This window comes from Cyrtonyx montezumae, unplaced genomic scaffold, assembly GCF_038088225.1.
Source record: "Cyrtonyx montezumae isolate F1298 unplaced genomic scaffold, pur_monq_1.0 scaffold_14, whole genome shotgun sequence".
Classification (NCBI taxonomy): domain Eukaryota; kingdom Metazoa; phylum Chordata; class Aves; order Galliformes; family Odontophoridae; genus Cyrtonyx; species Cyrtonyx montezumae.
Window position 1 is genome coordinate 7,167,601 of NW_027071870.1, and position 25,216 is coordinate 7,192,816.

The window sequence follows — 25,216 nt, forward strand, 5'->3', positions numbered from 1 at the left end:
CTTCATCAACAAAACTGGAATAAATGCTTATTTAAGTGAACAGGAAGCAACATGTTAAAATGCACCTAAGAAGAAAATTCAAAGAGAACGATGAGGACAAGAAAGTTTTCATGACAGCAACAGGAGTTTACTAGATTTAGTAAAGATTTGATGAGAGCATCTTGTTGATGATAAATAATATTTAATTATATGATAATAAATATTTACTTGACTTTAGCACTCAGTCAGCAAGACGTGGGACAGACATCTATTGCATCAAATAGCTTCTGTGCATTGGTTTTGTGTATTAAGCAAAAGAGTAAAGAAGGAAGAGATTTAATATATATGTTATATAATAATACTTAATGCATTTATGTATGTAATATGAGAGATGCAGTGAATCCAAAATCTGCTTGAATGACAAATGATACTCATTAAATCTAAGAGTGGTCTTTTATGCTTTGCTGATCAACAAGCACACAACAAAATCAAGATGGACAAGACATTAATGGAATACAGGATGAATAGCACACTGAAGATAACTTGTTACATTTTCATTTATGTTCTTTAACCAACAGTTCTCTCTTCTGTTCTCAAATTCTGTAAGTTAAACATACTTTGCAGGATATGGTTTTCTAGACACGCTTGCTTGAGTTCTTTTCTATTCCTTAGAAACAAAGTTTCAACAAAAAACATCTTGACATTTTATCTTTTTCAGACAGTTTGATCCCTAATTACTCAATAAATTAAGTCACTAAGTTGTAATCCTCATCAAAAGACTGCTGGTGAAACATTTAACCCTTAATGCATTTGGGGCTAGCTCTCTCAGATTCATCTGACATTCCCCCTACCTTTGTTTGGGAATTTTTAACTTTTTTTTTTCCAGTATTCAACAAGAAGCTGTATGGTACAGTCAACACACCCAAGGAGCAGGATGCCATCCAGAGAGACCTAGACAGGCTGAGCAGTGAGCACAGGTGAACCTCTTGAAGTTCAACAAATCCAAGTGCAAGGTCTTGCACCTGAGTCTTTGCAACCCTCACTATCAGTACAAGCTGAGAGATGCAAGGATACCAAAAAAAGGATCTGGGGATACTGGAGGATAGCAAGCTGGACATGAGACAGCAATACGTCCTCAACTCAGAAAGCCAACCACATCCTGGGCTGCATCAGAAGAAGCATGACCACCAGTGTGAGGGAGGGGATCCTGCCTGTCTGCTCTGGTGAGACTTCACCTTTAGTACTACATCCAGATACAGAATCCTCAGAACAGGAGAGACAGACTGGTTGGAGCACATCCAAAGGAGGGATACAAAAACGATCCTGGGGATGGAACACCTCCCCTACGAGGACAAGCTGAGAGAGCTGGGGCTGCTCAGTTTGGAGAAGAGACGGTTCTGGGAAGACATGAGAGCAGCTTGTCAGTATCTACAGGGGGGCTGTAAGAAAGAATGGGACAGACTCTGTTGCAGGGTCTGCTGTGACAGGACAAGGGGAAATGGTTTCAAACTAAACCAGGATAGATTTAGATTGGATATAGGGAAAAGGCTATTTTTGGTTTTGTTTTTGTTTTGTTTTGTTTTTGTTTTGTTTTGTTTTTTTTACAATGAGGGCACTGGAACAGGTTACCCAGAGAAGTGGTGAATGCCCCCCATCCTTGCAGACACTCACAGTGAGTCTTTCCTTGCACCTTTTACAAACTGTAAAATAGTGCAATAAAACTGTCTTCAGTGTTCCAATCATTCTTCAATGTGCGTTTTAATAGGAGGTACAGGTACCTAGTAACTGAAAAGTTATACTTAAATTTCTTCAAGTTTGTAAATACATTCAATTGTAAGCCATTTGTTTACTATTTCATACATAGTAGTGCCCTACTACACTAAATTCAAAACACATTCATGAGAACAAATAGAATCACTTGCATATATATAGATGAACATCTATAAGAAAAGACAAAGGGAACAGTGAAAATACTTACACTGATGTAGTTTTAGAGTTTCATGATGAATACTGATTTATTTCCACTTAAGGTAGATAAAAGTGACACTTTTCTATCTCTAATACTATTACCATGTACCTTTGCCAATTTTGGCTGCTGTGCAAAGCTTTCCACTACAGAGCTGCATCATGTACATACAAGGTCACTCGTGCTGGTAAGCTTAAATAGTCTCAGGTATGATGCTAGGTGTTACCACTTCCTCATGCACCTCTTACAACATATGTTTGTGCCTTACCTAGGTTACTCCTATGGAACAACTAGACCAAGAACAAGTTTTCAGCATTTTTTTCTTTCCTCTAATATTTCCTGAGTACTTCTCTTATCCCACATACCCGTCACCTTGCAAGTTAAGGAACTTCCATGTCTTGTTTTCTCTCTCACTGCAGTTCAGACCATTAGCAGAGCACTATGAAAGAACTCAGCACCCCTACTAAGTTCCTTAGTAGTTCCTTGCTAGTTCCACCCCTTGTTCCTTTTCACCATTACCTAAAGGAACACCTGAACATAAGAAACAGTATATACCATGGGTGTCCAACTTTTTTATTTGTCTAAGTCACATTGAATGGAGAGGATCTGTCTTGGGCCACATACAAAACGTATGATGTATTTAATGTACATACAAGTAACTGTTGTAAAAATTTTAAACATAAAAAAGAGGGCAACAAAAATACAAAACTAGTGTGTTGGATACATATGGCATATACTCTCTTTTAAATAGGTTGTTACTATTATTCCCTGTATTTTGCGTAAAAATAATTATTTTTATATATTTATTTATATATTTTCTCTGTATCTCTGCTGGGCAAAGATCAAATCAATATTCCAAGTAAATCAATGTTAGTGATTAAAAACTATCCATTTTAATGATATAGGAACTATTCTATGAACAAAGAAAATTCTAATTTATGTGTAGGCTGAAGAATATTTCTTGCATAAGATATTATAAAGGCAGAGAAAGAATTGTATTCATAACTTCCATTTCATTTTATAGATAATGTCAGAATAATACTTATGAGATTATAGGTACATTTATAACTAGGCCAGAAATTAAATATTAAATGTGTATCTCATGGAAAATTTAGTTCAGCAAGTAAATGAGTAGGAAAGACCTTGCTCAAAAAGTAGTAAGAAATTAAATGGATTTTTTCCATGAGTTAAAATATCCGAGTCTAAACGTTGAACTTGAGCATTTAACTCTCATGAAAGAAGGTTTTCAATATAGAATTATCCTCTTCAACAAAGGAAGTACTTCTGTGCATTCTCTCACTGTGACAGGTTTCAGGTCACTATACTCTCTAGCTTCAAGGTTTTTCAGAACTTTTTAAATTACTCAAAGAATGACAACAGAAATAGTCAAAGGCAACATTCATACGTGGGCCAACTGTTAAGCTCCCTTTAAATCTGAATCTGTGCGTTAGCCAGACAGCTCATTGACATTAACCATCAAACATAAACAAAAAACACTGAGCAAGTAAGAATATTTCTTAGAAAAATATTCTATTCATACTGTGTGTGAACTGTACAGATCTAGGCTGGAATCTAAAAAGATCAGAGAAGGACTTACCTATGCAGTTGCATTCCTATAATCCCAGTTACAGCATTAGAATTTTTCTACTTCGAAATGGTCCATCTTTGGAACACCAAACAGATATCAGCTATTTGTTTCTCGCCTTTTTCAAAAGTTGTAAGTGATGGTCACGTGGCATACTCAGGCTGGTGTCTAAAAGCAGCATCAGTAGCAGGCTTGTTATTTTAAAACAACTGGGAAGCAAGCACTTCAAAAAAGCAGAATGAAAGTGGGGACAGTCTATGTGGAAGTCACTGCACCAGCTGAATGATTCCATGTGGTAAAAGGCAGTGCAATGCTTTGCTGTGGACAGAAAATCTACTGAATTAAAAAATATATATACAAAAAGAAGAATTCGGGCCATTCTGTAGGCAGGGCATCACAACATGTTGCTGTTTTCTTTCTGAAGTGAATCCAGACATCGTAAAACAAGAGCCACAACTGCCGACTGTTAGAAGAGTGGTCAAGGGAATACATTTTTGTTGCAGTGCTGACTAGGAATCATAGTGACATGCCAGCTACCACTTCCAGAAAGCCTGGTAAATACATACACTTTAAAAAAAAAAAAAAAAAACCTCACAACTATCCAGCTGAATAATTCTGAAAATACACTTCCATTGTCTACAAAATTAACAGCGACGTAAGAAAAATGTTTTCTGAGCTTTTAATTTAAAAGTTACATTAGTAGTAGTTTATACTGTTTCAGTTTCTATCAAGAAGTCAAGGATGGATTTTTATTATTTCAATTTAAGATTTACTTCATGTACAGTATCATAAGCAGAGGTCTTTACTCCAAGAATTTTAACGTTTCTTCCTTCACATGTAAATAAAGATTAAATAACAGCTAGGAAAAACACAGGAGATTATGAAACAAATAGAGAGCTCAAAATGAGGAGATAAATTGCTGACTTGGACTTTGCAAATTAATTTTTTATGGAAGATCATTGAAAGGGTTTCCATATGCTGAATGACCATTAATCAAATTATTCTGAAAGAATAAAATTAAACTGTAGAAAAAAAATATTGACTTAAAGTGCAAACGCAGAACAACTATTGACTGATGACAGAACAAATCTTGTTTGTCTTAGATGGGAACATAAATACTTTGAAATCAAAGATGTTAACATTTTTTTACATTAATAATATGAATAACTAGAATCTCAAGAAGGCAGCAGTGCAGGGATATGACCTCCTAGAGGTCCATGTGCAGTGAGGTAACAGAACACTAAAACGGAATAAAAACAAAAAATGGAGGAACTGAAATTTTCCCTCTCCCACAAATTTGCTTAAGTACCTATTAAGTACAAGACATGAGAATATGAGAAGTTGGTAGGAGTTTCAAAAAACTGAGGTCACTGGCTCTAACAGCTGACCAGGGATAACCACTGTAAGTCAGCTCCCACAGAGGACGAGTCTCGTTTCATGAAAAGTAACTCTCTGAGTAAGCCCACGTAATTAACAATGAATAAAGCCAGTTTCCTCTGTCATAAAGTAAATTTCAGTTCATCTGACTCAATGCGTTTATTTCTTCACTGACTACAAAGACGGACGATCAGAACAACTATTTCAGCTCACATACATGGGCATGGGATGCGTTGGAGGTAGATGAGATGAATGCCACCCACCGCTTTCCAATAAAGGGACGTGACAGTATCAGAACAACTGTAATAGCTTACAAGGGTTTGGAAGCAGAAACCTAACAGAGCCATGTGAATGCCACTGTTAAAATATCAGTTATTCCCTCCGCATTTTTACATTATAAAACCAGAAGAAATTCTGAAGATTCACAATGAATTTTTTGAGCTTGATAGGAACCTGAACGACATTATTTCACAGTGAAACTGTAGCATATAGAGGAAAAACTATAATTATTTCATCATATAACACCAGCATGTTTGGCCCAGCACAAAGCATCCACATATCTTGCTTAAGAATTATTTACATGTTCAGAATTAAAGAAAACTTTTGTGCTTTAAAATATACACAGAACAGCATACTGAATTCAGGCCTCATTATAGAAGATGTTTAGTTTTGTAGTTTTTTCATATATATAAATCTGCTAAAATTTATGTGCCTTTATTCCTTGGTCTGTGTTTAAGGCTCCAGGATTTTGAATAACACTCCATCTGTTTCGGAGGTGCTTGCTTAATTTTTGCTTTCACAGATAAGATACAGAAAAAGCATGCTAATGTTGGAAAATTCTCAGTTTCTGAATTCTCCTGCAATACACTGCAGAGGACGTAAACAGAAATCTTGAGTCCTACTTGCAAAGAAGTGAAAGACCTCAAACATTCCAAGAAACCTTAAAAAACATTAGTTACAAATACTTAAACATATGCAACAGTTAACACTTCCCAAGATACTTCCCCTAGCTGTCAAAAAATATTTATTTATTTATTTAAATCAAACCTTGTGACACTTAATCTCTAACATACTTCTCTCTCTCCTGGCAGTTGAAGTTTAACACTGTGTAAAAATGAGCCATGAGCTCCTCACTATTCTACAGCTTGTTCCTAATGCAAGTCTTATAACTACTACACTGGAATTGCAGTCCCCTGAAAGTAGGTGGCCACACTGTCAGTTTTCAGGCTCACTTAGAAATGGCAGTGTTTGAAGGTAGCAAGTCAACATCATCCAAAACTAAAACCAAACAAAGAACAACACTGTAAATCACATGCTTTGTAAGTTACATAACAGATCAACCAGTACAAAGACACTTATTGTAAGATACCTTGTGAAGATAGAGGTTATTAGAAACATTCAGCTGAAATCCACACCCACATTGTGTACTTGCTTCCCTTACAACGTATTTAGTTATAAGGATATTGTAGATATATTATCATATATCAACAGATCTGTTTCTGTAACGTGTTACTAAGCAACTGTAACCAAGACCTTCTGAAACTGAGATTAAAATTCCAAGGTAACAATAATCACATACAACATCATATTTACTAGTCAAGGAAAGATGAATGTGCTCATATTAAAAGAAAAATAACTGTTTATGGCTTTTGAACTATCTTACACACATAGAAAAGGTAAACCTGTGAGTACAAGTTGGAGGCACTTCCCTCATACAATGAACCGTGCAAAGATCTATCGATCCCAGTATATTTTTCAGAAAAGCTCCAAAATTTCTTCGAACAAGTTTCATTATTTGCCATATTCATTTCATTCTTCTACCTAATGCTACCCAAACTATACAGAAATCTAGACTACTTTAAATAATGTATTAATACTAAAACTATTAAGAAATTTAACTTACATGTAAGGTCTGAAACAATATAGTAATTCAGGAATTAATTTATTTGCTGCATGTAGAACATGAAAGCATTTTTTCTAGTAACAAATACACTTAAGTATAAGCATTTTTCTAATAACCGACACGATTTTGTATGCTATTTTGTCCCTATCATTCCAACACTCAGATATTCACTAGGCAGTATAAGGTAATGTAAGGAAACTCCAGACAGAATATAACAGAATACCCCTAAGCAAAAGAAGTTATAAGCATATGAAAACTTTCTTCCATTGTGAATGCTGACTTCCTACAGAGTTACAAAGTTCAACTTATCTGCCCTTATTCTGAATGTGACTTAGTATTTTAAAAGGCAACCCAGAGTTAATGGAAGAAGACCCATTTCCCAGTACGCCACTCTTTGCTCTGTGAAAAGTATCTACACAAGTGAAAAATAAAAATTAAAATCATCCAAAATTGAGATAAAACTTTCCTTGAAGAAATTTGTTCCTTACTCAGTCCAGTTTCCAGAAACTCAGGGCCACCACTAATCCTTTTTGCTCAAGCTGTGCCCAGTGACAGAGCAGGGCGCAATGAGTACGAGCTGGAACATAGCAAGTTCCACACAGACATGAAGAAAAATTTATTTTGAGGGTGACAGAAGAGTGAAGCAAGCTGCCTAGAGAGGTTGTGGAGTTTCCTTCTCTGGAGATATTCCAGACTCATCTGGATACTTTCCTGTGCAACCTGCTGCAGGAAACTAGATTTATCAGGGGGTTGGACTAGGTGATCTTCAAAGGTCCCTTCCAATCCCTATGATTCTACAGTGTACACATCCCACTTTGAAAAATTCTTCCTTTACACATTGTTTGCAAAGATACATGAATCTCTTTCTTTAAACCTACAAAAAGAAAAAAAAGAAAAAAGAAAAAACCCACATTGCATATACATACCACCTGCTGAGAAGAAGATGAGAGAAAAAACATGTGACAGACATTAATCATGTCCCTTAACATGCTCCTGGCAGGCTCTCAGCTACCATGGCAAGATGAATCATTTAACAATCTATGTAGACGGAACAGAAAGGGAAACTTGCCAGTATTAGGTAAAAGAATTTAAAAGTCAGGACTAGATGTTTTAAACATTGAATGAACAAATAATATGTGCAGAGTCCTTTCTACTCTGAATACTCATGCAGTAACAACGTCATCTGTACCCCAGCCCTCCTGGAATGTCACATTTCTGCCTTTCCTCATTCCAGTTTCATCCAGGGTGTCCTTTTATGTGCTTCTTCTCTATACCATTGCTGCCATGTAGTAAATACTTCTCTCAACAATGCTTTACATATTTCTTGTCTTACAGAAATGGCTGCTAGTCTTAAAATTTTATATCAGTTAAAATAAAACCGCATTCTCCACTATCCTAGTATGTACATCTATTTGTTAGGTCAATAAAAGCTTTTCTGCTTACAGTAAGATAGAAATCAAGCCATAACAAGATATTCCTCTGAGAATGCTTTTACCTCTGGGACAAGGATGCCAAATTGAGCACTCAAAGTACAACAGGCTGTATTTCTTAACATCTTGCAATGAGAAAACAGAATGTGGAGTAAGTAGAGACCTATTTCAGTTACTTTTCAGACGCGCTATCTACACTATCACTTATCTGTAATGGGAAATGCTTGAGAGACAAGCAACTGTTCTAAAAGTCAACTATCTGAAAAGTACCTTCAGCTATCCTCCTCAAAACACTGTCCAGAAAAACTGGCACCATGTATTTTTCAGTATTTAATCCTGCCAACCTTCCTTTAATACTCTACATTTAGGACAATGGTGTTTCAATCAATTTTCCTACCCTTTACTGGTAACTCCTTGAAACAGTGCTCCAGGACATGAAGAACTCCAGTCTTTCATCACATACATTTATTGTTTTATAACTTTTTTCCCCATCAGCTCTATGCATCTAAGCTGTCTGGGTAGCAGGGCCCACAAGGACAAGACACTAACCAAACAAATAAGTAATTGATGAGTGCGTTCTTCAAGTACTTTACTTTTAAAATGATAGCACAAATGCCTTTCTGACTTTTCAGGATCTTTTCCCTTCTGTCTTTTCTACAGGAACAGTATTTTATACTTCTCACCCATCTTTACTGCAAGTTCAAAACAGCTAGGATGAATTCCCATGCATCAACAGAATTGTTTATGAAGGTCTATTTAGTATATGCTGTAAAGATTGTAGCATATGGAAAATCTTTCCATCTTAGATGTCTATTTCAAACAGTACCCACTAGTTTTGTGTATAGTGCCTTCCACATTATAAAGTTGTGATTGTGCTGTCCCTATTCAAAAATAACCCCATCACTTCCTTGAGAAAACTGATGGCTGCCTGCCTATTTATAGAAGTCTGAATGCCAATGCATTCCCAGTTCTTGCCCATCTACTCTTTAATTTACTACAACCAAAACAAATGATTTTTTAGTATACTTATTTCATGGCAGATATGGAAATGGTGCCTTGAAGGCTTTCTGAGATTTATATTTCTTTAAAGAAGGTACCAGGTTACTTCTTTTTCTCTTATTTTACTACAGAAAAATAATTTTTGAAAATCAATATTAGCTTTCTTACAACTAACAATGAAACAGAACAAATCTGCAAAAGATTGCAAGGAATGTATGCACTGAAATGACCTACATAATTCTTTCCAGTATTAATGTATTTCAAATAATGTATTTTACAGTTCAGTATACCTTTTCACTACAATAAACAAAGGATGAGAATACTTTGTTTAGCACGTATCGGTATTTCAAGTCTAGAATCAAAAAGCATCTGGTTCAGGTCTGTAGGTCCGCATACAGATCTGAGAAAGAGAAATCATTTATAACAACTGAAATTTGCTCACAGTTACTAAGCAAATAGTTCTTATGTTGCAACAGAAAAATGTACAAAATCATAATAGTTCAATTCACTGTGAAAAACAAGAAAGCACCAATGAGTCAAATTTAAAATCTCCCAACCTTACAGTCTTTCTTTTTCATTGTAAATATGAGACAGTTGCTCCTGGCAACATAATACAAATTACAAAACACTCCGCATTTCCAGTAGGAAAAGACAGCTTTGCAAATCAGAGACTCTTCTCTGAAAGATTTCCTTCAAATAAGACTTAAATATGAAAACAGAATCATCGTGCATGGAATGTGAAACATGTTTATTCATAATTTTTTAATTATTTTAAGTTTAAAGATACTAACAGTATATTATATATTATATAATAGTGTATTAATTACACAATTACAGAAGACGTCGAGCTCCAAAGGAAGTCCTCTGATGTACAAATCTAAATTTACCTGTGTTGCATCAAGACCAAAAACTCCAGCTATCACTATCCACTATCAGTTTTAGACCTTAAACCAAAACCTCTCAAAATGATCCTACAGTGAGCAAAATCCAGTTAAAGTAAGGAATCCAATTCAAAATAAATTAATTCTATATGTTTGGAAGAAGATAAATTTGAATATACTGAGATGCTGTCCTTGTGAACATTTTAACAGCCTTGGGACAGTTTGGAGTCAATTGTGTTCTAGCTTAATACTTTGCTTCCAAGGGTAATATTCAGCATCCTTCTAGATTCCCTTTCCAACACGTTACTTGACACATTAAAGTAATGGGGAGCAGTCCAGAAATTTTAATTTAAATCTGTATAAAAAAGAAACAACACCATTACTAATAAAGCCCCAATAAAAAAAGTATGTATAATAAGGAAAAGTTTAAATTGGAGACAGAGCTATAAAGCCTGTGTCAAAGTGCTCCACGAGGACAATAGTACTACAGACTTCCTTTAAACTTCCTCCTACACCTTCTGAGAGAGCAGAGCTTCTCATACTCAAGGGTCTTTTCTTTAAAAAAAAAAAAAAAACACCAAAGTGGTTGCAAATCAGATGCTATGTTACAGAATTGCAGCTATATTAAGACTCCACAGTCCTAAAAATAGCATACTTTATTTTCTTCCAAGTTGATAGACTGTTTAACAGCGCCTACAGTGACAGGACAAGGAACAGAAGTTTCAAACTGAAAATTTAAATTGGATACACAGAAGAAATTTTTCATGACATGGGCGGTGAGACAATGGAAGAAGTTGCCCAGAAAAGCTGCAGATGCTTTGTCACTGGAAATGTTGAAAAACAGGTTGGATGTGTCTTTGAACAACCTAGTCTAGCGAAATACATCCCTACCCATATCAGTGGGCGTGGATGAGATGATCTTTAAGGTTCTTTCCAACCCAAACCATTCTACGACTCTATAATTTGTAAACCATCATCATAACACTAAATGTAATGCACAACTATAGCAAACATAAATAACTAACACAATATTTTAATGTTTTAATTTAAAAAAATGCTAAAATACATCTAAGCAAAATAAGCCCAACTGGCAAAGCTAAATATTTTGACCTTGGAATCAAGTGTTCTAACACTACTGTAAAAAACAAGAAAAAAATATGTTGGAAATGTAAAATTCTTGCAAAACATCTTATAGCCAGGAATTGTTGAAATGATTTTTTTTAAAAAGGAGCAAGTATAGAAGTATTCTCAATTATTACTATGAAGTATTAATATAACACGCTATCAGTGCGTGTTTCATAGTAATTGCTCTGCTTCTGCATGTCCAGTTCCAATTCCTCCAGCATGAGGTGTTAGCTACTATTACCTTATCTATTAATGTCACATATACCAGTTGTGAAGTAGTGCCTTATTGCAACAACACTTTGAAAACACACATCCAAAGACCATGAGACATTTACAATTGAGATCCAGGATGTAAACAAACAATGCAGATGGAAAATACAAGGGAGACATCTTGTCTCATATCATTGGCAGTGGTCATAGCACATCACACATTAAATTAGTCACACGTGAAGTATGCAATTGGAATAGAGAAGAGAAACTCATCAGAGTGAGAAGCTGAACTACAAGGTGGCTTTGCCAACATAAAATGAAAAATGGCAGAAAGAGGCTGATCTACTAACCTAAAAAAAGAGTCTGTCTACAGAACAACAGAAAAGATAGGATGGAGCATGCTACTAACAAAAAGGAGCTCCCATTCCCCTCAGGGTGGAATAAGTAATTAGAGATAAACAATTATTTTTTACCCTATTTCCTTCAGCTTCTAAAAACATGTTACAGTCTTTTGCATCTGTACCCAGCTTGACAAGCTTAAATTTTCCCTCTGTTAATATAACCCATGTACAGTGTTATTCTGCATAGAAGATATATAATCTGTCATTGCCTTTTGGGCAGTAAGATTCCTGCTTCTGACTCAAATGAGGCTTGAAACACCAGTAGCTTGGTCATGAAAGTCAAGCATTTAGTCAGTGCAAGGATTTTGTGTGTTACTCCTTGGTGCTTCTCTTTCACAAAGGCAAAAGTCACCCTGAAAGAACATCTTCAGCACAGATTTATTACATGTAAAACTTGTCCAGCTTCTGTTCAGACTTCAGAATCTCCTTCCAAACCTCATGCAGTGACAAGCACAGAAATCTCTATTTTAAAAAAATTTCTAAGTTTTTGGAAAACATTCACTGGTACTGAAGAAGCATAGGAGTCAATAAAACCAGATCCACAACATTTAAATATATACTTCAAAATAATTATGTAGCTATGCTGAGCTGTCCATAATTGGTAAATGCAAAATTTAACTTATTACTACAGAGAAGAATATCCATTTTCATCTCACTGAAAAAAACATTCCAGTATACTTCTACCTGTGTTAAACTGTCAGAAAAACTAATCCCAGATGATATTAATCATTTTCACAATTCTCACCACATTTCTTAGTTTCATCTTGATTGCAAATTATATAGCCTAGTACATCAGTATTCAGATACACTTTTCAGTGTACACCACATTCAGTGAGAAACTGTATTTTATCCTATTGTCACAAGTTTTCTCATGAATTTCTAACTTCATAACACTTTAAAAAAAACTGTTAAGTTCCTCAAAGCAGAACTAAATCTTTGGTACCTACAATGCCAATAAACAAAATCATATTCTACGTAATGGTATCTCACGTTGTTTTCTGAATATCCATTTATTATTGTTAAGCTAACACCGTAACTAACAGCACTCAAGACTGTGGTTGAGTATCCTGCATCACCCTGCAAGAACTGAAACCTGGCTGCATGGAGAAGTATGAGCTGCAGCAAACTGGCCATTAACTCAGCCAAATCTAAGCTACTTTCTCTTATTCCTTCTCCCATCTTCTTCCATCCATGCTAATATGCACTTCCAACATTTCTAACACAACAGGCCTGTCAAGCCCTTTCAGATATTTCAAGGAAGTATTTTATGATACTTTTCCTCCAGTCTGATTAACCCTTTCTCCATTAATTCCAACAATTTTGTGATAATGCCACAGAGTTAGGCTAATAGCTATTGGAACAAACTTCATCTGCTCCCTGGTAGCCTGACAAAATCACATCAACTATTGCAAAATAAAATTCACAAACCTATTTTATGTTTAAGCAAGATTTATATCAAATACACCAGCAGAATAGGCCATTCAGCACTGGTTTTTGCACACTTTTTCCAACAGGCTTTCCTTCTCTTTTCCCTCCCATCAATATCATTTCAATACAGTTTCTCAAACACTAACATCAACAAAACCACTAGCACCACTGTATCAAACACATGATCAAGTGAGTCCTTTAAGGCAGGTTCTTTAACACACAGACTGCAGCCAAGCCATCACCATGGAAAGCACAGTGCTGTTGTAATGGTCTCCTGGCTAGCCACTGGTTAAGCACCTTTGCTGCTAAAAATCTACTCACTGATCCCTCTTCTTTCTCTATGCCCTGACAAACCCACTCTAGCATTCACACATGCACATAAATATCATCATACAACACCTGCACACACTATTTACTGTATCAAATACATGGCACTTGATACTGTTCTGCAGGAATAGTTCATGAGTTCATGGATTTTTTTTTAAATAAAGCAATATCTGTGCTGTTTGTCATATGCTGGGGTTTGGTTTTGTTTTGTTTTCTTAGTTTAGGCTAATTATCTCATTTTACCAATTTTTCCCCTCTACAAAGCATAGTTATTTCATTTTAACTAATCTAAAAGCAGTGTCTTGTTGATTCAATCTTTCCAAAAATATTTCTATTTATAGTATTCTGATGCTAGAAGGAATTGTATTACAAGTACTGAATTCTTCCAGAGTAAAACTGAAACAAAATAAAATGAAAACAGCTATTACCATTTAGTCTGCCAAGTTCAAAAAAATACCTGAGGTATAATATAACTCAACTAAAATGCAATACATATTTGTTTTTAAATATGTGAAACTGGCATTACACCAATACACCTGCATGAAACACGCTGCCACTTCAAGAAGTAGAATATGATGGACTACCTCCAAACATGAGCTCTCCTAAGGAAAAAGAAACCCACTCAAATTTTTTGAAACTGTAGAGCAAGATTATAAAAGAAGGAAATTTACTGAGCTTCTAAATAGTCTTATATTTTAAGAAAGACTCTTTGAAAGGTGCCTGTGCATCTCCCAGAAAGCTTTCATAATATATGCTTGAATAGTTACTGGCCAAATTACAATTACTTCTTCATCTCTAAAAATAAGCTGCTCTAGTTCTCTCCCAACTGTGACACTGATGGCATATTTTTATGTCCTCCTCCCTCAAGATTTTACGGAATCAACTACAGTCATACAATTTTAACGCAACTGAGAACAAAAGGATTTGGAAGAGTGGAGGAGGAAGAGACAGGTGGAGGAGGAAATACAAGAGATGAAAAATTCTGCACTGCTCATCATTCAGACTCTTCCTCCTGGCACAAATAAAAGTTACAGAGGTAACAACCCCGTTCTCTTCAGCCTTCAGAACTACAGAGCAAAAGAAAACAGCACGGTCAATTCTGATACACTATCAACTCTAACATCAAGAGAGGAGAAATGGTTCTAATTTGCAAATGAAGAAAGAGAACTGTGTTTTCCTGGCTTTTCAGTAAGTTGTTTTGAGAGATGATATGATTACGTGCAGAATGAGCCAGCTGATTACATTTCTATGCAGACAGACCAGTTATTCAACAAGTACTTCAGTCACCTCTCCTCATAGTAAGCTTTTCTTGCCTACAGCCTCTTTTTTAAGGAACCTAAACATCAACACAACTCAACTCTGTGCAACTTACACAATACCTAAATTTGACAAAAAAAATTTAAGCACTCTGCAACATTTACATTATACAAATAACAGGAACTGACCTCAGTCACAATTGTAACTTCCCTGGGTAATTCTGTGAAGCCTCCAGTGATACTCTATGTAAACATCAAAACCTGTTCATTGACACTGAGCTGATTGGCACAATGCTGTCATTCTTTATTGACATCACCTATTCTGAAAATTCAGTGCGACATGATGGGGTGGAACACACATTTTTCTTCAAGCTCTACACAGGTAATCAGCACCTTTACTTTTAATCATCAATGATATTAACAGAGTAACACAATTTCAAATTCAGAAAAATGAAAATAAATTTAAGTTCCTTAGCAAATACAACAGGAAATTATATGGCTAAGAGAGTTTAAGATCCCCAAACAGTTAAATCACAAAACTATTAACAAAACATACCATCAAGATTTCACAGGCTTGCTACAACCAGTTATTACCCCTTCCAAAGCTCAAGCTGTGCAGTGCAAATAAATGAATTATTTGGAATCAGAAAATTTCATCTATTGTTCTGGTTACGTTGCCTAAATATTTTAGTAAACACAACTAAAATAAATTTCACCAATTTTTATATAGGTATCACAAGAAGTGATACCATTTAAAAAACACATATGTTGAGAATGAAGAGTGGTTAAAACACCACCAAGCAAAGACAAACACAATTAATGAAACTGTCTAGTTCCAGCATCCCAAGAATACTCACTCTTTATCCTGTGACTATGAGTTCTAAAGAGATGATCACACTCTTACTAGGAAAAATTATTTGCAGTCTGTGGGGGCCAACAACCATACAAATTAAAATCATGTATTTTCATAAACCAAAATATAGACTGGCAATAAATCAGAATTTCAAAGAGCAAGGATTTCTACAAGCATGTCATAATTTTGAATATCATGTTTATTGTAGTCTTACATAAAAATAAAATGTTTAATGCCACTTCCACACTTCCTATTTATTTTCCCTAGCAATGTCCTAAGTAACACCAAATTGTAACCACCTCTTTGAAGTAATTACACCAGCTGACAGAATTCCAAACACAGGCCCTACATTCATATCAGATACTAGATGCTATGGTTGCAGTCTATGAATTCACCCACTCTGACATTAAAAATGTAGCTCGTCTCCCTCTGGGCAGTTTTTCTACTCCATTTGCACCAGCAGGGAAGCAGGCTGGTTGCAGCTAAGCTGCAGCACTCCAATATGCTTTTCTAAGCCTTCAACAATCTGAACCAAGGGAGCACACAGAGCTCCCTCCCTACCCAACCACCAGCACTTTCAAATGAGGTGTTGTGTACAGGTCTTGTTCAAACACATGGTCAGGACACAGCCAGCTGAACATGTCGAAATGGAACTTGCAAAATTATTTGCATCCCATTACTGAAATGCAGTCAGGGGATCAAAACGTTTCCCAACTCTTCCAATACCAGAGCGTCAGTGATGACTATGCTTTAGTGATTCCTTTGCAACTAACCATCAATCTCATGCACAGCATTCAACAACTCAGCAATCTGTTCTTTTGTACCTTGTTCAAACAGTGTAAACACAAACATCAAGCATCTTTCTGAAAGTTGAATAAATTTTGCCTAAGAAGCTCCTTCAGCTCTCCTAGCAAGGAGACTTGGCTTCTTGTCCCACCTGCCTTTCCATTACTCAGTACCATCAGTACTAATTAGGACTTCATACTCAGTTAACCAATTCAGATACCACAGAAGCAGAAGTCTGCTCCACAGAAGTGCCTGTATCTGTTCCTCATATTTAAGTGGAATTTGCATAAATATTAGCAATTATTACATTTGTTCAGTTTTATGTACTTTCTTCATATGGAGAATTCAACACCTGATCTAGCACTTCATGAATAGGCAGAGAAGAAAATACTTCATTCACTCATCAATGCTCACTGTCAGAAAGGAAGGCTGCACAGAGGTGCACGCTGGGCCCAATACCGTTCTGTGCTTTCAGTTGGTGATGTGGACGATGAAATTAAGATTGCACTCATGTTTCCAATGTGCTTGCAGGCTCTCCAGTGGGAAGGCTGTCAGGTAGACAGGATGGGACCATAAGCACATTAGAGAACAGAATTAGAACATAAAATGAATTTGGCAAATTGGAGAATCAGCCAAGGGAAAAAAAAATAAAAAAGGGTTTAATTCAGTCAGAAGCAAGTAGAAGATTCCATGCTTAACCAAGAATAATTAACTCCTCAGACAATGGACAGCAACCACTGAGGCAACAGTTCTGCACAGGAAGATAAGAATATAGTCCACAACAAACTGACAATGACAAAAAATAGTAACAATAAAGCGTCCAAGACAGTACTGGGTCTTAAGAGAAAACACACATAAAAGCTGAACAGGCGCACTTTCCTACCAGTTGTGGTAATGCTGCATTGGGTGCTACAGTTCAAAACAGAAATCTCAGAGATAACTGAGGGTAGATAAACAAGAATGAACAGAAAATACTATCTGTGAGGGCAAAGTTAGAGCTGTTTAAAAACAGGACCGACAGGAGACACAACAGATGTTTCCAAGTACAGGAGTTTGTAGTTCACAAGATGCTGAACCAGAAATAACTACTTGAAGTACACATTTGGCTCTGACTCGAGTCACTTTTCTAATGATTCTGTTATTTGCATTGTTCACTTTATACTTTCTTTTTGTATGAATGACCTTGTGGGGCTAGTCTATATAATAGCTTATTTTTTAACAAACTAATAATCTGAAACAGCTGAAAAGCTCAAAAAGAGAAGAATATTAATTTTTTTTTTTTTTTTTTAACATGACTGTCAGTAAGGGTAATCATAGCATAAAACCATCTGCTTCCTAAACCCAAAATCTTTATTATCCTTTTAACATGGCATTCGGTAACAATTGATGATGGAGAATTCAATAAATAAATAAATCTGTTTACTCTTTGCACTCCTTCCTGTAAATCTTAGAACTATCTCCAGTGTATTTCATGAGGATTATTCTTGTCTCTTCTTACCCATTTTTTTTAATTCCTGTCACATATAAATTCAGAAATAATCATCCACTGAAATCACTGCTGAAAAATAAGATAATGCTAACTAATTTCACCATGAATCATATAATCACACACCTGTTCACCTTTTAAAAGCTTCCTTACTTGTAGAAAGCAAACTTCCGCATGTTTCACAGCTAAAATCAAGCCCCTGTTCTGAAGTTCCTCTTTAAGGGCAATGGATTACATCTAATCACCAGCAACTGCATCCCCTTCCAACCTATCTGACTCTCCAAAATGTTGTTCCACATTTTTATCATTTCCAAGTTGCTATAAAATAGCTGACATTTTTCATCTCTTTCCAATCATACTCTAAAACATGAAGTTTGTCTGCATTTGTAGATTCAACCTGTAGTACAATTCTTCTAACATCACAGTTCACATTGTGAATGTATTTGCATATCTATATCCTACTGGCATGAGTTAAAAAAAATAAACCTGGAAAAAATAAAGTGATGATGAGCTTTTCTTCATGACAGTAACTCATGCTAAGACTGATGGCAGTAGATTTAAATTTCAAAGTTATGTAATCATCCATATGGTAACTGTCATAAACAAAAACTTGAATGAAGCTACCCTGTAAGTGGGTGATTAGCAAAAGATTAGATACCAACTATTTCAGAAGGATTTATTCCAATAGTTAGGCTGTTTTCCTTTGGCAAGAGAGTATATCAGATCTAGAGAAGCTATTAGGTTTCACAGAAATTAAAAAATACATCACTGTTGGATGTGTTCAGACTTGTAGGGAGTCTGTTTCTATCAGCAGGTATAGCTAACGTGGAAAGCATGTTCCAAAAATATGCTTTTCCGCTTCTACACTTTGCATAAAAAAGTCTTATGTTTTGGTCTAGTGAATCTGTCAATAAAAATAAAAATAAAAATAAAAATAAAAATAAAAATAAAAATAAAAATAAAAATAAAAATAAAAATAAAAATAAAAATAAAAATAAAAATAAAAATAAAAATAAAAATAAAAATAAAAATAAAAATAAAAATAAAAATAAAGTATTTACATGAATATTTGTAAGAATTAGTTACTATGTAATCATCCTACCGATAATTTAACAAGCTCGAGAACTAGTACACAGAGAGTTAGTTGCCAAAATGACATTCATTTCCTAAAATCAATTTGCTTATTTGCAGTTGAAAAAAAATCAGCTCTGAGTTGACAAGGAGAAAATTATTTTTTGCCATTTCCATATTTATTAAATAAGCATTTCATATTCTCTATCTGCAGGTGTTGAAGCATAATAGGGGTTCCAATTTGCATTAAAGATGTGTTGACTTGACCAAGCTTTTGTATGACCCAAAAGCAACTTTAGTTGTCTTAATACTTCTTTTACTACTTATGTGAATAGTCAGAGTCACAGAGTGTGGCTAATTCACCTGCTTCAGGCAATGCACAGCACCAGGCTGAAATGCAAAACTGGACTATAAGTCTGTGTTCTTAGCCTCATTGATATTACTGCACAAATAAGGCAGCTCTCTGGCAAAGAAGTGTGTATGAAATCTGACAGCAAATGGAAACTAAGACTAACATTATTAGCTGAACCTAGAAGCACCCAAATGCTAAGCAGCTACAAACATACGAAATTTTTTGCCTGATGCCTTTCAAGTGAAATGTGAATGCAAGTAAACAGAGAAACATAATATAACCATGAGAAAACTATTACACATGGAGGTCCCAGCTGAGATCAAAGCCCCAGTATTCTAGGCACTACACAAACAAGTAGAAGCTATTCTGACTTACGCAACTTACAAGTTATGTAAATAATAGAAGAGATAGTAAGAAGAAAAATGAGTAAGCTTTTAGATAAGAGAACTGAAAGGTCTAATGGACACATCAAGAGTGAACTTTCTGTTATGGAGTTCTGTGAAGTTCATTAAAGCCACACTAGATGCTACCACACAAAGTTTTGCCTTTTATCTTAGTTACAAGACCTTTAATAAATCTACAATTTTACAAAAGTGGTATCAAAACCACGGTACTGGGAAATCCAGCTTCATGATCTGTATTACTTCTGCCACCCAATAGCTACTTTTGTTGTCAATGTATCCGTAACACAAGCAGTGCATATAACCAATAGCTGAAAATGTAACCAGCAAAAAAAAAAATCTTGCTGTTAAAAAAGCAGGGTTTTAACCAGTATTTGTGCTCCTTTCTACTGAAAACTGAAACTGAAGTATTTCATAATATGTTACTTCTTGGCTCACTAGTCCTCATTAATCCATTAATTTCTAACCCTTGTCCTTGTGCACCAAAAGTTTAATTGAAGTGAAACATTCACAACCTGTATCTTTTTCTTGTATTAATGGAAAAATAATTATGTTTTACAGTCAAAGTAACTTCTGCTTTTTTACTAATACTCAAAAAATATTAATTGCTGCACCTGGGAAGAAAAAAATGGAATACTTCCAGTTCAAAGGTCAAAATATATTGAATATGTTATCTAACTCTTGAACTAACAAAGAGAATCAGGAATGCAGATACATGCTTTCCAACTTGTCCTTATAAAAAGCTAACCACAGCTTCCAAACACATTAAATAATTTAGTGGTAATGCTCTCCTATTCAAATTAGTGCATACTTTTTCACTTTCATCTACAAATTACATTTTCATTGATGGATGGGCTCAATAAACAGTTAAGAGTAATTGTTCTTTGTCAAGTGCTTGTAGGTGTTTGTATGAGTAAATTTGCATTCTTTTCTTTGCTGATTTTCTGATCGAGAAGTATTTAACATAAAAATGGATTTGCTTCATACTAATGAACACTGGATAAGACATCATAATTGAAAATACTATAATGGCATCTGCTTTGCAAATAAGGAAATTTTGAGATGCAAGAGTACAGTGTCAAAATATTGTAATTTAAATAAATTGTGTATTCAAAACACATCTTTGCACAGACAACATATTCCTACTTTGAAGGATATTAAATTTCATTGAAAACACAAAATGCACATTGGTCTCCCATAGTAGTTCTGTAGGACTCTTACAATTCTTTAAACTGTTTTTTTAAAGTATCTCAAAATAAATAAATAAATCACACTTATATGCACAAAGTATACATTGTTTTCGTAGATATGTAAAAATACATAAAATTTTGTCTCTTATTTAATAAACCCACTTTCCGTGGTTTTACATTGTTCCTTCCTGTTTCATAATCATGTTTAAGGGACATTGCAAACATAGGGATTCATATGACAAAAGTTCTTAAAGCAGCTAATAGGAAGAACAGCAGGTGAACAGTACGCAACAGATCCATCATCCTCACTCCCCCTCATTTATGAATAGAAAGAGGCACCGAGCAACATAACTACATAAATGAAAAACTCTCCTTCAACAGAAAGAAAATAAACACAGCATGGAAACCCCAAGCAATAGCATGAACTATGTGAAAACTGTTATCAAGCATCAAAGAAGGAAAGATCAAGCAGTCAAAAGTGTCACCACTAAGATTAACTCCAGAACATTAGGTAAAAGGCACCGAAGTGTCATCAAAGCTTTAATCACTGTAAATTATATAAGCCTGTACTTAAAATTCAGCTCAAATACTACCAAGAGCAGACCCAATCTAGGGTCAGTAAGCTTTTTGTCAGTCTCAACTTCCAACATCCCACTTGTGCTTCAACAAGTCTACCTTGTCAGAAACCTTCCCCACTGCTTGTTAGACACCAACTGGCCACACAGAGCACTTCAAGGAAAGCTAGAATGTGCACAACTGCACGTGCTCCTAAAACAACTTAAGGACAACTAAGCACACCAAAACAGGTGTTTCAGGTTTCAGCAGTACAGCACTTTTTATAACAAAACTCACATTTCAGACAAATAGGCATTGCCTTCAAGTTTAACCTGGAAGAAATGAGTATGTACTGTTGAACTATTCCACAAAGGCCAGCCATGGTCCCCCTACTTCAACAGGAAACAAATATTTCAAGAGGATTGTAAGAAAATATTTCTTAAAATATATGTATATATATGGTGTGCCTATAGTTATACTTCCTCTCTCTTAACATATATAAATATTTAAGCAGGTAAATATAAAAATAATGGCAATATAAAAGCAACATTTGGAATAACACTGTGATCAGATCTGGATCAAAATTCTTTAGAAATATCCTTTTAACAAAATATATTATTTCTGAAGATGACAATGTACTGAAATGCACTTAACAAATCTCAGGGGCATGGTACAAAGAGCAATAAGCACCTTTGCCATGTGTGTGTCCTCAAAAGCCTCTTTTGTAGTACCTGCAAGCCAAGCATCAAAGCACTCTTCAAAACCCAAATAACAACAAAATCTTGGAATGGAATACCACATGATTATACTCTACAGTTGAAATTAATCCATTTTCTTTATCAAAATGTAAGAGAAAAGGAAAACACAAAATAGCACAAAGCACCAGAAGCAGGGATTTTGTGAACATCTACCTTAGTAATCTGAGATTTCTGAACAGCATAACAGTTTTAAAAATAGGTTGTCACGATCTGTCACAGGATATTGCCTCTGGTAAACTACACAACAGAGGAGGACTTTGTTTTCTTATTACAAAATGCTGATCAGGTCCATAAGCCTTAACAGAGAGCTGCATAATGGATAACTGTAACCTAGCAGGTCAGTAATGAATGTAATAGGAGTCAGCACCAGATCCAGCACTTTCTTGGAGGAAAGGACCTGTATCCTGAGATCTGATACTAAAACATTGCTCAAACACATCATAATCAAATATCTTCATCTGCCACTTGAATGCACGTAGAATACTCCATCTGCAAAGATTTGAACACCGCTGGACTGCACTGCTCCATCCTAGATTAAGTTTTTACAGCACTATATACTTATTTGACAACATCCATAGTCAGGTTTCCCTTTCATGTGCATTTCTGCAAGACTTGACATTTACAATACTTACGCATTGCAATAAGGTTTCTTTTCATATCCTTTGTAGTTATTCATGTTCAGAGCCATTTTGCAAACTTCACAGTGGAAACATCCTTTATGCCAATACTGTAAAGAAATGTAGAGTAGCATTACTTACAATCCCGATGTTCTGAAAGGTATTTTAGGGTACAGGACATGTAAAAACACAGTTACACGTCAATATTTTTGGCCACGCGTTATACATTTCTGTAAACTACATCAAAGGAATCGCTTTCATGCAAAATTGAAGGAGCTTCTGTAACACTCTCAGAAATGCAAATTCTCTGCTGAAGCGAACACCGAGACGTAAGCACGGTGACCTTGCCAGAACTGTTTTAAAGATAACCGAAGCAAGAGCTGGGCGTTTTTGCCTAGTAAAAAGAAGAAACCCGAGGTGCGATGTTTGGCTCATCGGTACACTCAATAGAAAACTACATTTAGTGCATAAGACGGCGTTTCCCTCGAGTAGCTCCCGGCGGGTCGGTGCCGGGCGCAGTGCCACAGCGCGGAGCACTCTGCGAAGCGGCCACGGAAGGGCCGGGGTTCGGGGCGCTGTCCCCGGCCCCGCCGGGGCACCGTTGCGTAAGCGGCTGCAGAAGCCCCGGCTCGGGGAAGGCACCGGCTGCCCAGCGAACGGGCTGCGCAGGCGACTCCGGCCCTCGGGAAGCGTCGCGGGCGGCCGCTGCCGCCGTGCCCACGCCGGGCCCCGTGCCCTCAGCCGGGGTGCCCGCTGCGGCCGCGGCCCGGAGCGAGCCCTGCGTCAGCGCGGTGACACGGCGACCGCCGCCCGCCCTGCGCCGATGAGCCGCAGCCCCCGGTACCGTGCGGGCCACCTGCCGCCACGCTCCCCGCCGCGGTACCTTGTCCAGGCAGTTGACTTTCTCGGTGGGATAGACCACTTTCCCACAGCGAGCGCACTGGGGGTTCATGGTGCGGCTCCTCCCGGGCTGCGGCTCCTTGCGGCCGAGGCTGCTGCGCGGCGGGCGGGCTGCACGGGGCTGCGGGCGGCCGATGGAGCATCCCCTACCCGCGCGGGGACGCCGGATCTCCTCAGCGGCTGCCGGCGGGCGAGAAGGTCATCATCGGCGGCGGCGGCTGGGGAGGAAGCGGCGCTCCAGCTGACTGCGGCTCGGCAGCATGTGTGAGTGGGCGGGCGGGGAGCCGCTGCCAGTCGCCCCCGCCCGCTCGCCGCCCCGCATCCACCCGCCCCCGCCGCCTCCGTGTGCCTGCGCGCTCGGCTCTCCGCGCCGCCGGCGGAGTGACTCACGCCGAGCCCCGCGCGGGCAGCGGCCGTAAGCCAAGCCCACGGGAGCAGCGAAACGCGGCCCGCAGAGAGGGGAGGGAGGGAGGAAAGGAGGACGAGCCCCGCGCAGCAGCCATCCCGAGGGGAGGGGGTGAGATGGAGGGTTCCCGAGGCCTGGGGATGGAGCCCAGCCCGGCACGACGCGGGATGGAAAAGTGATTTCAGGAGGGAGGAAAGAGGTGTTTGATTCTCTAAAAGGCAAAACGACGCTGAACGCATTGAAACTTCGAGGGGGAAACGGGGCTGTCCTCGCCCAGGTCTCGGTGAAATCGTTCCAGCAGAGCAGCGTCACCTGAGAGCTGTGGGAGCCCCACCTGGAGGGATGTGTGATAGGAATATCACGCAACCTCAGGGAGGTTCTGATGTGCAGACCTATCGCTCCCACCAGTGCAGCGAGGAACGCGCGTGCGTTCCCTCCTCTTTGTGTCTCGATGACTTTAAGAGCTCGGTTCTGCTTCCGAAATGTGGCTGTGTCACCAGGCACACCGGTCCCATGGGAGGCTCCAATATGCCTCTCCAAATCTCTGCAGGAAGGATAAATTCAGCTCCTCAGAGTAGGCTTTTGCCATTTTTGATTGGCTCATTAGTGCTGTGGATGCAGCAAGAAGTTGTACCTTTTTCCTTAGCTGTGGACCTCTTTAACTACCTGGAACACAAACCACACCATAAGTCAATACAGTGCAGGCTTTTCTGAGGCGAGGGAAGTTTTTCCATTTCAGTAGTGCAGAGCTTTGTGTGCCTAACAGCAAGGACAAATTCTGCACATAGTTGAATGTTATTAAGTAATCAGAATGCAGTCAGCTCAACTGGAATATTTGGCAATCATTCTTCCTTGGCAACCCAACTTCTATGCACTGACTGGTTGAAGGCGTGGGGAGAAAGGCTGATTTAATTGAAATTAATAATATATGTGATTAAATGAGAAATACCTAATCAGGCTTTAAATATTAAATG

The 25,216-nt window shown here is 37.4% G+C and overlaps 1 protein-coding gene across 2 annotated transcripts in view; it reads right to left on the reverse strand.

The window, feature by feature from the left end:
• Window positions 1-24,120, reverse strand: part of NEBL (nebulette) — a 239,943-nt gene extending 215,823 nt beyond the window's left edge. Inside the window, exons 1-2 of one of the 2 annotated variants that reach the window (XM_065731349.1) lie at window positions 23,820-24,120; window positions 22,952-23,046 (exon numbers count right to left, since the gene is read on the reverse strand). In XM_065731349.1, the coding sequence (XP_065587421.1) occupies window positions 22,952-23,046; window positions 23,820-23,888 (164 nt within the window). In that variant the 5' untranslated portion in view covers window positions 23,889-24,120. The remainder of the gene's footprint in view (window positions 1-22,951; window positions 23,047-23,819) is intronic. The other variant, XM_065731350.1, reaches the window with a different exon arrangement.
• Between the last annotated feature and the right edge of the window lie 1,096 nt (window positions 24,121-25,216).